The sequence below is a fragment of the Gorilla gorilla genome, chromosome 6 (assembly GCF_029281585.2).
Source record: "Gorilla gorilla gorilla isolate KB3781 chromosome 6, NHGRI_mGorGor1-v2.1_pri, whole genome shotgun sequence".
Classification (NCBI taxonomy): domain Eukaryota; kingdom Metazoa; phylum Chordata; class Mammalia; order Primates; family Hominidae; genus Gorilla; species Gorilla gorilla.
In genome coordinates this window covers 59,034,523-59,050,188 of record NC_073230.2, presented here as the reverse complement: position 1 = coordinate 59,050,188, position 15,666 = coordinate 59,034,523, and the positions used below count along the sequence as shown (strand labels likewise).

The window sequence follows — 15,666 nt, the reverse complement described above, 5'->3', positions numbered from 1 at the left end:
CAGCCATTCTTTCCCAGGCTGAGCCACTCACAGGCGGAGGAAGGCAGGCGTTTTCTGTTTTGTGCTGTGACTGTGTTAGCTGCAGGATGGTGCTTGCGTTTAACAGAAGCCACACTGAAAGCACGAAACAGACAATGGGGAACAAGCCTGGTCTAAGCCTGTGCAGGCCATCCACGTGCACAGGCCATCCACACACACAGTCCACCCACACTCACAGCCTGCCCACACGCATGGGCCGCCCCCGCACTCACAGGCCGCCCACACGCACAGGTCACCCACACGCACAGGCCATCCACATGCAGGCGGATCACCTGAGGTCAGGAGTAGCCTGACCAACATGGTGAAACCCCATCTCTACTAAAAATACCAAATTAGCCGGATATGGTGGCACATGCCTGTAATCCCAGCTACTTGGGAGGCCGAGGCAGGAGAATCACTTGAACCTGGGAGCGGCGGAGGTTACAGTGAGCCAAGATTGCGCCATTGCAGTCCAACCTGGGCAATAGAGTGAGACTCCATCTCAAAAAAAGAAAAAGTAATGATAAAATAAAAAACCCAGACACCATGATGTGCTGTCTGTCAGGTGTCCCTAGCCCGGGCATGCTGTTTTAGCATCTTCTCCTGTGATGTGCAGTACAGCATTTTTTTTTTCCTTTTTCCCTTTGGGGACTTCTCCTCCTGCCCCAGGCTTTGTCTCTTTTTCTCATATATGAAATTTCTGCTCATCTTTAAGACTGTTCAAGGCCACCTCGGCTAGGGTGTTAGGGTGGACACTCCACTAATGAGGTCTACGCAGGTTTTTTCTCCCTCAGAAAGCTTGGCTCGTTTGAAACATTTCTTATTCTGCAATCTCTTTTTCATTCCTATCTCAGGCTTTTATAAGTACGCAGTATTTCTTGTAGGCAGGAACTATGTGTAATTTTCAGCGGTGTCAATATCATCATCATCATCAAGCATTTTTAAGTACGGTCATACATAGCTTAATGGTAGGGGCGCACTCTGAGAAATGTATCCTTAAGGGATTTCATCCTTGGGTGAACATTACAGAATGTACCCAACACATACCTACATGGTACAGCATACTACACACCTAGCTGTATGCTATAGCCTATTGTTCCTGGGCTGCAAACCTGTGCAGCGTGTTACTGTGCTGAACACTGTAGGCAAGTGTAACACAATAGTAAGCATTTGTATGTCTCAACATATCTAACCATAGGAAAGGTATTACAGTCTTAGGGGACTACCTTTATATATGTGGTCCGTCAGTGACTGAAGCATTGTTATGTGGTAGATGTCTGCACCCACAAATATGAACTACATTGTGCTACATATTGAGAATACAAATGTCCTTGCTGCCTTCTAGAATTGTTAAATAATAATTGAATTGGTATTCAGATTTAATTGGTCCATGATAGGACCTGGGCATATTTTAAGCTCCCCAAGTGCTTCCAGCCACAGTGCAGCCAACGTAGATATCCCTGATCTCAGCTATGTGTGTGCCCAGGCCTGGAGCACCCAGAAATGGGTTCTCTGATGGCATAGTTTTGAGCCATGTCTTTGAGAGCAGAACAAGTGAGGCAGAGAGTACAGTGAGGCCAAGGCGGCTGGGGGACTGGTTGGTTTCCTGGAAACTGGAGCTGTAGGCCAATTGCCAGAAGAGTGGAGGATATTGAAGAATGGTTCAGGTCTAGGGCTGGTGGAGATTGTCAGACTCTCTGGAAGTTTGGATGTGAGTTTACAGCCCTACAGGGCACAGATGTGTGACGTCACTGAGCCAACAGGTCCAGCGGTCAATAGGTCCAGATGGAAATACACAGCCGTTTGTTACTGTGAAGATGTCCAGGCTTCATCAAACCTTTTTTCCCCAAAAGCAGCCCAAAATTCATTTTGTTAGTGTGACATATTCCAATTTTTTAAGTGTTGGCTAACTTTAATGTGTACACGTGCACACGCAGGCACACACACATGCATGTACACACTAATGCACACAGCACTCTGCTGGGCAAACAAACCTCCCTGGGGCCCTTGCAGCCTGCTGGTTGCAGCTTAGGCCACAGCCAGTGGGCCCTGCCAGACGTGTAAGCAGTGCGTGCCCCGAGCAAAGTCAGGCCTGAGAAGACAACAGCCCTCACAGGCTGCTCCTAGTCACACTGTGGAGGGAAGGGTGGAGTACACACTGTATGTGATTCACGTGACTCCACCTTTGTGTGTGCTGTAGAGATGAGGGCTTGGACCAGGGTGTTGACACTGGATGTGGGGAGGGAGGGTGGATGAAATTCTTTTACAAGGGTGCCTCTGGGTAGCTGGGGACAGATTATTTGTTGGGGATAAGTGCGGGGCAGTCAAAACCTCTCCCGACTCTCTCCAGCCTCTCACTCCCATTGTGGTGCCGGCTAAATGAATAAATGCTGCTTCCTGTTTGAACTGGTGAGTTCTAAAGGAGTCCAAGCCAGCTAAATTGGAAAAGATACTCTTTTCCTAAAAATGAAAAACACTTTTTTTTTTTTTTTCCTGAAAGCACCTTTGGGAGGTAATGCTAATGGCTCCGAGGCTGGGCCTCTAGCCCTAGACCAAAGGGTGGTTAATGAAAGAATCCATAAGCTGTTTCTCTCTGTCTTGATTTTTTCCATCTCTGAAATGGTATGGAATCTGTTCTTTCTAATAATGACTGAATAACATAGTGGTTAAAATTTCAGGCTTTGAAACCAAATTGTCTTTAGTTTGTCAGTTTTACCTCTCTGTGACATTGGGAAGGTGTGCTCACACTTTCAGCTATAAAATAGGAATATCAATAATACCTCCTTAAAGTGGTATACTGAGGAATTGAATAAATATTTAGTCCTTACAATGGTGCCATGTATGTTGACTATTTTATTTTTATTTCTATAAATTGAAAGAAGTATATAATGGATAAAGATATAACAAAAATTATAAATATTGTAAGTGTAAGCCTTTTAATAAGAAAAAGAGAATTTATACCTACTTATAGCAGAGGATGAGATCTGAATGTTATTTTATTATTATTATTATTATTTTTGAGACGGAGTTTCACTCTTGTTGCCCAGGCTGGGGTGCAGTGGTGCGATCTCGGCTCACTGCAACCTCTGCTTCCCAGGTTCAAGTGATTCTCCTGCCTGAGGCTCCCAACTGGCTGGGATTACAGGCATCTGCCACCACGCCTGGCTAATTTTTTGTATTTTTAGTAGAGACAGAATTTCACCGTGTTGGCCAGGCTGGACTTGAGCTCCTGAGTCAGGCAGTCTGGCCGCCTTGGCCTCCCATAAATGCTGGGATTACAGGCATGAGCCACCACACCTGGCCCCTGAATGTTATTTTATTGACGTGAATGTGCGTAACTTTACATTAACCAGTGACGTGAATGTCAGTAAGTTTACGGCCTCATCTCATCACTTTTGCTGTCGTTTTAAATGACCTCTTTCATTTTATAAGTAATACATATACAAGTGATAACTATGGAACAATTAGAAAATGTGTAGAAATAAAAATAGCAAAACATATGTCATACTACCCATCACCCAAGGTCATTTTTGCCAATTCTTTATCTTTCTAAACTGCTTTATGATCCATTGCTATAATTAATGTAGACCTCTCTTTAAAAATAGAATTTTCCTAAACAAATAATATTCTGAAGCTTGTTATTTTAAAAAGCCTGTATTGAGCATTTTTGCACATAAAACAATATACTTTTAGGATATGTTTGCCTAGTTCTGGTATAACATAATTTATTGACATTGTCTTTCATTGATGCATGATTAGATTATTTGATGTGTTAATTTATTAATGTATGGTTGGGTTATTTGTTTGCCATTAGAATTTATGTTGTGATGACCATCTTTGAGCCTCCCACAATGCTGTCTTGTGGGATTGTTTAGAGTAAATTTCTAGGAAAGGAATTCCTGTGTCTCTGATCCCTCATGCCAAATGCCTTTGGAAGACCACTCTGAGCAGAGGTGAAGGTGTGCTGAGGCTCTCACTGCCTCTCTGTGGACCCTCTAACTAGGGTATGGCCAGAGCGGGAGGGAGGCAGCAGGAGCAAACCCTCTGGAGTCAGCCAGGTCTGAGTTCCATGTCTGTGCAGGCACCGGATAATTGTATGCCTTTAGGTGAGCCACAGATCTCTCAATAAGGTAAACTTGGTAAGGTTATTATTAGCATAGGTCCTAGTGAATGTTAAGTATCGAGTAAGTACTCGACCTGCTACCACGACAATAAAATACCAGGGCCTATATAAAGTAAGGTTCTTAAATCAAAATATGTACATACGTATATATACACACATATATATGTATTCTATATATAAAATAAGGTACCTGTATAAAACAAGGCCAGTTGCTTTCCCTGGCTAATCTGGAGGAAACAAGAATTTCTAAAAATGTTCATCAGAACCAGGGCCTACTTGAGGGCGGAAGGTGGGAGGAGGGTGAGGATTGAAAAACCACCTGTTGGGTGCTGTGCTCACTTCCTGGGTGATGGAATAATCTGTACACCTAACCCTGGTGACACGCAATTTACCTGCACGTGGACCCTTGAACCTAAAATAAATGTTAAAAGAAAATGTTCCTCAGTGTGGGTGACTCATCAGGTGTTTAGAAATCCCCCACGAGGTGAATTGAGCATTTGAAGCACAGTCTGAAATAAGGTGAAAACAAAGGTAAAGGGGGTTATGCGTTAGTAATCCCTTTACCATCACCCGCATCCTTTCCCTGCCAAACAGCCGCATCTGTCCACGGTGGCCGTGTGGACAGGTGGTGGTGTGATCGACTTTCTGGCTAATTTAGCACAACACATCCTCGAGATCATGGATCCATGGACTCCAGATCCTCAGAACTGGCCATAGATTTGGAGCTGGGGCAAGATTTAGTAGAGTGTTGCATGTGTTAGTGAGCCCACCTGATTCATTGTGATCATTAATTCGTGTGATGTGTCATCCCTGTGACAATTCAGAAAGGGTCGGGCCAAACCCCGCTGCACCCACCCTCCCCTTGACCAGATCCTGTGAAAACAGGCTTGTGTACCTCCCTGACAGCAAGCACGTTTTTAAGGTGTTTCTTTCCGGGAATGCTTCCTTTCAATAACCCTTTCTCTGTTTTGTTTACTTTATTAGTTTTTACTTGTTTGGGGGACATTGATTTTAAAAAGGCCGTGGCACTTGGAAGGTGCTCCTGAAGACAGACCTGAGTATGTGTAAGAACGAATTATTCCAAGGCAGGTAGGAACATTGCCACTGACTCTGTGCCTTTGTGTTGTTGTTTTTAAGGAGGAAGATGAAGGCTCGTGCTCCCCCACCTCCTGGAAAGGCTGCCACTCTGCACGTGCACAGTGACCAGAAGCCCCCCCACGACGGGGCCCTCGGGTCGCAGCAGAACTTGGTTCGCATGAAGGAGGCGCTGAGGGCCAGCACCATGGACGTCACCGTGGTCCTGCCCAGCGGGCTGGAGAAGAGGAGCGTGCTCAACGGGAGGTGAGAGCCGGTGCTGCAGGAGGAGTCGCTGTACTCACTTTGCGAGTATAGCGGGGAGAATGGAAAGGCAGATGTTGATGTATTGCATTTTCCTCCTCATCAGGTCTGACCTCAGGGACCTCATGGATATAAATCAGGCTTAGTGACTACTTAGAGCAGCCTGAACTGTCTGTCTTACCTGGGGTGGGCTTATGCTAACTGATCCAGCCATGATGGCTCACCAGATGCTTAGGAGAGCTGGGGCTCCAGGGCTGCCTCCTATGAGGAGGCAGGCTCAGAAACGAGGGCAGGTACAGCAGTGACCTACACCCCTGGGTGGGACAGCAGCCACAGTGTGCCTCAGGTATCCTCAGCTCTGAAGGGACCCAGCCAGGAGGGCAGCCTCCTGAATTAACCATTCCCACACCTACTTGCAGCAATATGTGGAGGTGTGTGTACAACTGGCAATCAACTTTCTAAAGTGAAAATATTTCAGGTTTAGATGAAGGAATAAACCAACCCAATCATGGATTTCCAATTTAAGGGCTTGAATTTGAGACCCTCAGTTCCCACATGCACTCTTCTCGGGACTGATCTGCCCGTGGCTGAGTGTCCCACTCCACTTCACTCACAAAAGGTGTGGCTGAAACATTGGCAAAGCCTCCTTCATCATAGCATTTTGAGTTTGTGACCAATAGATTTGCACATTTTATGTTTGACAGTGATCAAAATAATCATAATTTTATTGTTTAAATAGTTTTGTGCTATTCTTACTGATACTTTTAGTGATAACCCAATGTATAATAAAAAAACTAACAAAGTCACAGAAAAAAGTTAACTATAATTTATACATGTTTTTACTGTAGAGAAGTATGATAGAATGATTAATTACAAAAACTTTGAAGCATTCATACATATTTGTATAATTCTGATGCAGCAGTGAATTGAAGCAGCATTTATAAGAAAACAAGGAGAACAAGAAATGATATAAAATGGGCTGGGCACGGTGGCCTGTAGTCCCATCACTTTGGGAGGCTGAGGCAGGCGAATCACTTGAAGTCAGAAGTATGAGACCAGCCTGGCCAAAATGGTGAAACCCCATCTCTACTAAAAATGCAAAATAATTAGCCAGGCATAGAGGTGCATGCCTGTAGTCCCAGCTACTTGGGAGGCTGAGGCAGGATAATTGCTTGAACCCAGGAGACAGAGGTTGCAGTGAACCGAGATTGTGCCATTGCACTCCAGCCTGGGCAACAAGAGCGAAACTTCATCTCCAGAAAAAAAGAAATGATATAAAATGTTTTATTCTTATGAAGCAGTTTGCTCGAGTAATTTTAATGGATAATGGTGAAAATTAAATCACTCTGGGTGTTTTTATTCTCACAGATGCCTTTTAAAAAGTGATGTAAGCATTTTATTTTAAAATACCAGTATTTAGATTATAGTTGAAATTATCTAATCCTTTGCAACTATTTTGTTACTTTATCAAATTAACGAGTTTATAATCAAAATTCCAGGTGACAGTCTAATTGGCAAAGGGGTGCATACGTTTTTCAAAAGTATTTTATGAGATAAGTGAATAAAAATTTGGGGAGCATTGCTCGAGGCCTCGGAATATGCCTAGGATTGGAACTGTTGAGTCATGGGATACAGTATTTCAGCTGCACCAGGTGAGGCCAGCCTGCTCTCCAGTGTGGTGCCACTGGGCTAGAACGAGAGGTTGCTCCTCAGTGGGGGTCCTGTGGCTGTGATCGTAGCAGGAGGGCTCAGGCGCAATTAACTGTCTACAGTGGATCAAGGTGGGAGGTGCCTGGGCTCAAAGCCTGGTCCACCAGAAGCCACTATCTCTTGCAGCAGTTCGATAGGCTTTCCCCCCAGGGTTCATGGACAGTGGAGTGACAGGAGTTTCTGTGAGTTTCTTTGTTTTATAAAGTAGTCATAGGCCAAAGTACACTTTTCCTATGTAACTTTGTAACGTAAGAAATTAGTCGCATTATTATAGTTTTAAAAAACACTTTAGTATATGCATGAAATTTTCTCAGTGGGTATATTAGGGTTTACTCGCCATTCTTATATTTTAGCCCAATTCCTAGGTACATATTTTGTTTAGAAAATGGCATTGTGGGCCAGGCGTGGTGGCTCACGCCTGTAATCCCAGCACTTTGGGAGGCTGAGGTAGGTGGATCACCTGATGTCAGGAGTTTGAGACCAGCCTGGCCAACATGGTGAAACCCCATCTCTAATAAAAATACAAAAAATTAGCCAGGTGTGGTGGCTCATGCCTGTAATCCCAGCTACTTGGGAGGCTGAGGCAGGAGAATCGCTTGAACCCGGGAGATGGAGATTGTGGTGAGCCGAGATCATGCCATTGCATTACAGCCTGGGCAACAAGAGAGAAACTCCATCTCAAAAAAAAAAAAAAAAAAAAAAAAGAAAGAAAAAGAAAAGAAAATGGCATTGTGGATCATGTCTTAATTCTGCAGTCCATGGATCCAGTTTTACAAATGCGCGAGGAAAGAATAGAATGCACATTCTAAAAGTAAAAGTATTATTTTAAAAGAATGCTTTCATTTCTTTTATTTCCCTTATAAAGTAGAGGTTGCCACCATGTAGTTTTGTAATGTAGTGACTGAGAATAGGTGCAGCCTTAGAGATGGAGTATTAAAATAATGTTATCTTTCTTAAGTAGTGAATTATTATCCCCTCTTATGGTTTCCTGAAGCATCAGTGAGTTATAGCAGCAGCTGTGAGCTGCCTCCAGTGGGTCTTTGGTGGGATAACTATTGCGGATGCAGTAGCTCCTTGCTTTGGGAATTGGTTTTATGTTATGCTCTTTATTAATATAAGAGTGGGCTGCAGTTAAATTCCTGACCCTTACTTAAAATAGATCTACTTGTTTTTTGTCATTGTGGTTTCTCTTCTGTCTTAAAAAGTGGGTTTAGTAAAGAACATGCCACCTTTTCATAGGGTAAGCAAGGAGTTTGTAATTTATAGTCAGCCCCTTAACTGTGTTATTTCCTGACATGAAAGATTCCACAAAGGAAACACATTAGTAATTGGATGCTGATAATCCCATATGGAAAATCAGTGAATTTTTTTTTTTTTTTTTTAGCTTCCCTTGAATTAAGAAACATAAATAAAAGTTGAAGTCTGTTCTTACAGATTAAGACATGAGAATTGGTGCTCTGAGCCGTTCATAGGGGAAATGTTCTGGCCTACCTTAAGGATGGTATTACCAGCACCCCACACAGCTGCTGGACAGAGGCCACGATCCCATCACTTTAATTGAGGCACAAGAAAAGAAGATCTTTCGGTCAGGTGCAGTGGCTCATGCCTGTAATCCCAGCACTTTGGGAGGCTGAGGTGGGCGGATCACCTGAGGTCAGGAGTTTGAGACCAGCCTGGCCAACCTGTCTCTACTAAAAGTAAAGAAAATTAGCTGGGTGTGGTGGTGCTTGCCTGTAATCCCAGCTACTCGGAAAGTTGAGGCAGGAGAATCACTTGAACCTGGGAGGCAGAGGTTACAATGAGCTGAGATTGTGCCTGTGCACTCCGGCCTGGGCAACAGAGTGAGACTCCGTCAAAAAAAAAGAAAAGATCTTCAAAGAGCCCTTTACAAAAGGGTGTCAGGTATTTAGTGTGCTAGGCTGTGTCATTATGATATGGTCAGTGCCTTGCGTCCAAGCTGGTGTTCAAGGCCAAGGGCTAGGGCAGAAGAAGGCAAGCCTTCATTTTGCAGAAGTGAGGAAATCTGCCTCATATTCAGTCCTGTGATTCTGCCTTTACAGGCCATTGCATCCCCTTTACAACAGACAAGCTTAGACCTGTGCAGGGAGTTTTAGGTCCCTGTCTGTGTGAAACAGCACAGGACTCTTGCAGCAGCAGGTGTTGGGTCTCCATGTTCCTTCTGTAGAGGGCTCACCTGTTCTCAGGTGCAAGGGAAGGGAGGCTGGGAGGGACCCTCATCCTTCTCTGTCCTGTGAAGGTATTGATGGAGCACATGTGCAGCCTCTGAAAGGCTGTGGCCTTGGCCTTGCACTCTTGGATGTGAGGTCCTGGCCCCAGAGGCTGAAGGAAGTAACTTTCGAGAGGACGGCTTTGCTGCCGTGCACTGTTGAGCAGGCCCCAAGAAGGCTGTTCCAAAAGTCACAAGGTTAAAAGTCAGGTGCACCTTGGTGTGATTATGCTTCTATTCGAAGACTACCCATTACAATAGAGTAAATTCCTGTGAGCCAGAGTCCACTTTGGTAACCTGAGCTAGAAGTGAGTCTTGGTATGTTCAGTGGGTATGATCATCTGGATCTTCACTCATCATTTCTAATGCCCGCCTTCCCAACCTCCCTGTGAGGTTTCTGCCTCATTAAGGCTTTATTTATGTGGGCTTAATCCAAACGAAGCTGAAAAAAACAAAAACATGCCAAAAAGCCCACTGTGATTTGCAGAATGCGATCAGCGTCCGATTTCTAATATGTTTTCTTTATGAAAATCTTTTTTGTGGGGAAGTGACAAGGTTAAGGAGCTGGCTATAAACTATGAACGGCTTATCTTCACAGAAGGTGGACACATTCTTCCTAAACGTTCACAGAAGGTGCTGTTGGTGTTTTTGACATTGGTGTTATACCAATTATACATAAGGGAGGTCTCATGGTGTGAGATCTTGATGGATTAAAGCATGTGATCATGCTTATTTATTCATGAGTCAAAATATATACTGAGTTTGTTGCTAACTTTCGTGAGGCACTGTGAAGAAGACTCCTCAGCAAGTAGAGAAAAAAAAATAACACTTGCAAAATGCCGGTTTCTGTGAGAAGCAGGGCATTCAATATTGCTTGAAGCTAGGCTGAGAAGCAGGAGGTATGTTGGCCTGGACACTGGTATGGCCTGTACCGAAGAGTATCCTGTAGGCCTCCCTGCAGCTCCACCGATCTCAAACAAGACTGCGTGTGCCACTGGGAACAGCGCTAGGCAAGCAATGAGGAAGCTGGTGCATCGCAGTATTAATTTTCTTCAAACACAGGAAAAATAGTTTTATATGAAAAGTAGCATACAAAATTGACATGCATTTTTAAGCCCAACACTAACAGATGATTTTAAGGGTAACTGGGCTATGTCAGGGGCCCCCAGGGTACATGTTGATTGATCTGCTGAGTGAGAATCACATAGAAAACAACTAACTTGCTTATAATCTGGACACAGAAGGCTCTAGATTATGAAGTAAGGTGACCTCCAAGATGTAGGCCAAAAAATGAGGAGACCAGAATTAAGAAAGGTCACAGTTACTGTGGTCAGCAAAGGGATTCCTTCAAGGCTGAAGCCAACCAGAATGCACTCCATGTCTGAGATCGCCTGTTCACACCTGTCCAGGTAACACATCCCATCTGGACAGGGTAACTGGTGGTTTTCCCAGGTTCCCAGACTCTGCACATCACCTCTCTCCATGTCAAAGGACACAACCAGCATTGTCTTTATTTATTTATTTATTTATTTATTTATTTTTAATAGGTGAAGTCTTGCTCTGTTGCCCAGGCTAGAGTGCAGTGGCGGCACAATCTCGGCTCACTGCAACCTCTGCCTCCGAGGTTCAAGTGATTCTCTTGCCTCAGCCTCCCGAGTAGCTGGGATTGCAGGTGCGTGCCGCCACGTCCAGCTAATATTTGCATTTTTAGTAGAGACAGGGTTTCACCATGTTGGCCAGGCTGGTCTGGAACTCCTGACCTCAAGTGATCTGCCTGCCTCGGCCTCCCAAAGTGCTGGGATTACAGGCGTTAGCCACCGTGCCCACAGCCAGCATTGTCTTTTAACAGTTTTGAAATGTGGATGCCTTTATAGAAGGCATTCCCTTTCCAGTTAGCAGCAACGCCCCCCTCCCTAAATTCACATCATGAGAGCCCTCACAGACTGGTAGCAGCTGCTTGGCCCCAGGAGGTGTGTGGGTTTGTGAGGGCTTGGCCAACTCTCTGAGGTCTGACACCATCCTCCTCACTGTGGCTCTGTTGTTAGTCATGGGTTCTATTTCCGGCGATGTGGCTTCTGATTTGCATCTGCGAGGTAGGCCCCTACTCACCTCAGTTGACAGGCCTGGGACCCAGGCCTCTCAGAAACTGCATCCTTACAGAGACCTCAGCCTCACACCTAGACTTCCCTGGTTCTGGGCTTCCTCAGGTCACCTGTCTCCACATTGACCCTTTTTGTGTTCTGCTGATGTGTCCCTTTGTGTAGGGCCTTGTCAGCACAAACTGCCTGTAGTGCAGTGGGCCACAAGCTTTTTGGCATCAGGGACTGGTTTTGTGGAAGACAGTTTTTCCACAGACCAGGCTGGGGATGGCTTCGGGATGATTCAAGCGCATTATGTGTATCATTAGGTTCTCATAAGGAGCACATACACAGTTCACAATAGGGTTGACTCTCCTATGAGAATCGAATCCCACTGCGGTTGGACAGGAGATGGAGCTCAGGGGGAAATGCTTGCTTGTTCACTGCTCACCTGCTGTGCGACCTGGCTTCTAACACACCATTGACTGGTCCTCGTCTGTGGCAGGGGGTTGGGGACCGCTGCTGTAGAGGACCCATATTAAGACTGGACTCTCTCCCAGGGCTTGACTCTGTTATACCAGAGTCTGCCTCATCCAGAGCTTGGGGCCACAGAGTGGCCTTGGTCCCACACAAGAAACTAGGCCACTCTGGACCAGTTTAAGATTTGACAGTTCATGCAAATTAAATTTCTTTTAACATTGTGTTGGGAAGTAGCACAGCTACTTTAAAGTGATTTGTAAACTTGGCACTGAGTTACCTATTTACTTAACACATACGTACTAAGTGTGCACGTCCTGGGTACTTAGAGTCTAGCAATTCTCAAAGTGGGGTTCCAGACCAGCAACAATGGCCTCACTTGAGAACTTGTTAGAAATGCAAATTCCCAGCCCTTCCCCAGACCTGAGTAGAAATGCTGGGGAGGAGCCAAGCGATCTGTATTTCAGCAAGCCCTGAAGGTTCAGATTGCGTGTTAAAGTTTGCAATCCCTTGCTATGGTGCATGCCACTAGCTCTGCTAGATGTCAGGGATACTCGATGAGTACGCGGTCCTAAGAATAAGTCCAAGGTCTCACTGGTGGGGTGGCATGAACAGGGGGACTGTAGGAATGATTTGTGTCAGCAGCTCAAGAACGGCCCTTGGCAGCCTCATCACAGTATTTTTCAGTCCATTTCCACACTGAATGGGGTGTGAGGATCTGGTAGGACAGCTGGCTTGTAATGTAGATCGAAGTCCCCTCAATTAGAGAGGGGTAATTCATTAATTGGCCAGGGTCTGATGGAAATGGAAGTAGAACTTGGCTTCTCTGACATTGTGTGTTCCCCAAGCAATCTTTTGCTGTTGCCTACTTTCTGAGAGGCAGTGGCCCCTCTGCCCTAGGATGGGTATTGGCACAGACTGTCCGTTTCTTGTCTAGGGCTCTGCTAAGATTTCAAAAAGAACCACCTACAAAAGAAAACCAGTTTTTTTCTAATTGAAGTCACTGACTCAAACAAAAATTTTTTGAAGTCTGTACACATTTGGAAAATATTATTTTTAAAGAAGTATAATAATTCTATTAAGTTTAAAATCAGAGACCACAACAAATACAAAAAAAAATAACATTTACCTCTACCTTATGAGCACTTAAAAGGCATTTGGGGGAACAGAGGTAAAGAAGTTAGAGGTAAAAACGATGTCTCGGAGGAAGGGGAGAGAAACCTGAAAGGCCTGCTCTCATAACCCCCTCCACCCCTGCTCTCTTGATTTTAAGGTAATCATTCCATTTTGTTACTGTCTTTTATCCTTCCGTTGAACCTGAGATTTAACCTGAATATAGATAGATGATGAGAGAGAGAGAGGAGAGGCAGAGAGAGAAGGAGAGAGATGAGATTTTCTTGATGTCTGTGTAGTCAATGAAAATGGCGATCCTGTGGGATCATCCCTGAGGCCAGGGAGAGCCCTAGACCTAGTCACTTTCCTAACATACCTGACTCTTCGTTTGACATTCTGAGGGTCTGATTGTCTTAGTTTTATTCTTTGTACAATTGGAGAAACTATTCTGCATTGCTTCAAAGATGTTGCTTTGAAAGGGTCTAATATCTTGGTATTTGCTGAGAGCAGGATGGTGTTTGGCAACATACAGACAGGTGATCCTCTGCCCTGAGCTAGGCGAATGCCTTACTATGTAGAATCCAAAATAGAAAAGGTGGGAACAAATTAACTCATGTATTTAGCAAGTACTGACCTTGTGCCTACCACATGCCTGGCACTGTGCTTGGTGCCTTAAAAATGTTGCTTCACGTAAAACTCTATCCACCCTGTGAGGTGGGCACTGTCATTCTGCTCTCACCAGAAATAAAGCTGAGGCACAGAGGATGCAGTCAGCCCCACCCAGGTCAGAGAGGCAGTGAGCAGTGGTACCAGGATTCCATCCCAGGCAGGCTGTTCTGAGCGCCATCACTGCACCCAGTGCTGATGTGGGAAATCACGCCCAATCCCTAATCAATGGGCAAAGCTGCAGATCAGGATGGGGCTGCTCCATCAGAGGTGGTGAGGAGGAGAGGTCAGACCCAGGAGGTGGTGAGAATGTGTGAGTGGCCAGGCAGCCTCTTCCACTTGCCCATGGCCCAGTGGCACAGTGACCTACTGAGGTCTTGTGGAGGGATGCACTTGTAACACCCAATTAGAGAATCATTAATCCTTTGTCCTCGGGAGATGAGAGGCAGGTTGGGATCTGATGAGCGTGTAAGGAAAACCCACAGAGAGTAGGCAGCAGCTGTGCCTCTCTGTCCATTGTTGGGCATGCCATTGTCCCAAGGGTGGCCTCTCTGGGTGAATTCTCCAGTAGCATCAAAGGAGGCTAGAAAGAACTGGCTGTTTGGAGTTTGGCATTTGAAAATGTCAGCCAGTAGCAACTTAAAGGGCGTGGTGCAAAGTAGCAGAAACGGCATTCCCTCACACCTTGCTGTGCAAAGACGTGCTCCAGAAAAGTGTGTAGTGGAAAAGTAGTCAATCGAGCTGAATTTTACATGAGACTGGGAAGGGTCACACAGAGTCTCAAACCCTGCAGGAAACATCATAAGACGAGTTCCTGCTTTTGGACCCATGTCCTCACAGGGTTGAACTTGTGTGTGTCCAGGTTCTTTAATGCCACCAAGTCAGGTCTTCCTTAGAAAGCTGTGTTTACCTGACACAAATAGAGGCAGCCCCAGAGAGAGCAAAGCGGCAGCCAAAGCTGGAGCTCCTGGCAGCCCCCAAACCTCCCACTTTCATGTGGAAGCCCCGCTGTCCTGGGTGCGGGTTCCAGCCCTGGGAAGGGATGGTGTCTGAGGTCTCCTCCAGGTTGAGAGGGTAACTGTACCCTGCAAGTAACTTAAGCATGTCTGATAACTCATGTCTGTGGGGACTGGGTTTTAGTATCATGTCATTACAGGGTTTGGGGGTGGAGTTTTGCCTCCCCCCAATTTAAATTTGGGCAGGTGGGTTGTTGGTGATCTACTCCCACCCTCAACTTCTGAAGATATCATGGCAGCTTTCACATGAGGAGCACTCGCTGGGCAGAGCTGCCTTCACAGTGTGGGGCAGGGGTGTAAAGGCCCACATTGTGGAGGATTGACCAGCAGATTGTGGAGATCCATTTGGCACGCAAGGTGGAGATTTGGGCACTCAATTATTTATTTGGCTGCAATTAATATACTCCTCTGTGAGCACACTGCATACTGGCTTCTGCCGTGGCCAGGTGGGATCATTCTCTGTGCTGGGGAAAAGCTGTGGAGCCCCGGGCTGTCCACTCCCTTTCACCTCTCTAGATGCTCCAAACCTGTCACCAGTTATTGGACTAAAAGAACAGAGGATCACAGTAGTTGCATTCGTGTAATTTTTGTGTTTGACAACTGATTTGTATCTGTTTACTGGGTAGAGACAGCCTCTTGGTGGGGATTAGAGGGAAAGCAAGTCAGGTCAGACAAGAGTGGACCCCAGCTCCCTTGCCTCATGGAAACCCAGGGACCCACTCCCCATCCTCAGACCGCAGGAGGACTGGAGGACACCATGGGCGGTGCACGGTGTGGCCACAGGCTCATCACAGATACACAGGATGTGGTCAGGAGCCTGTGGTGTTCGCATTTTTAAGAAGTCTGTTCGCTATGCCGAGGGTTCTCTGTGGACTGTCGTGTCTGCACGTGCATAGTGAT

The 15,666-nt window shown here is 45.6% G+C and overlaps 1 protein-coding gene across 5 annotated transcripts in view; it reads left to right on the top strand.

Moving 5' to 3' along the window:
- COBL (cordon-bleu WH2 repeat protein) overlaps positions 1 to 15,666 on the top strand; it is a 295,152-nt gene that overhangs the window by 91,961 nt on the left and 187,525 nt on the right. For all 5 annotated transcript variants that reach the window (XM_055347086.2, XM_031013210.3, XM_031013212.3 and 2 more), the window contains exon 2: positions 5,279 to 5,482. In XM_055347086.2, the coding sequence (XP_055203061.1) occupies positions 5,279 to 5,482 (204 nt within the window). The remainder of the gene's footprint in view (positions 1 to 5,278; positions 5,483 to 15,666) is intronic.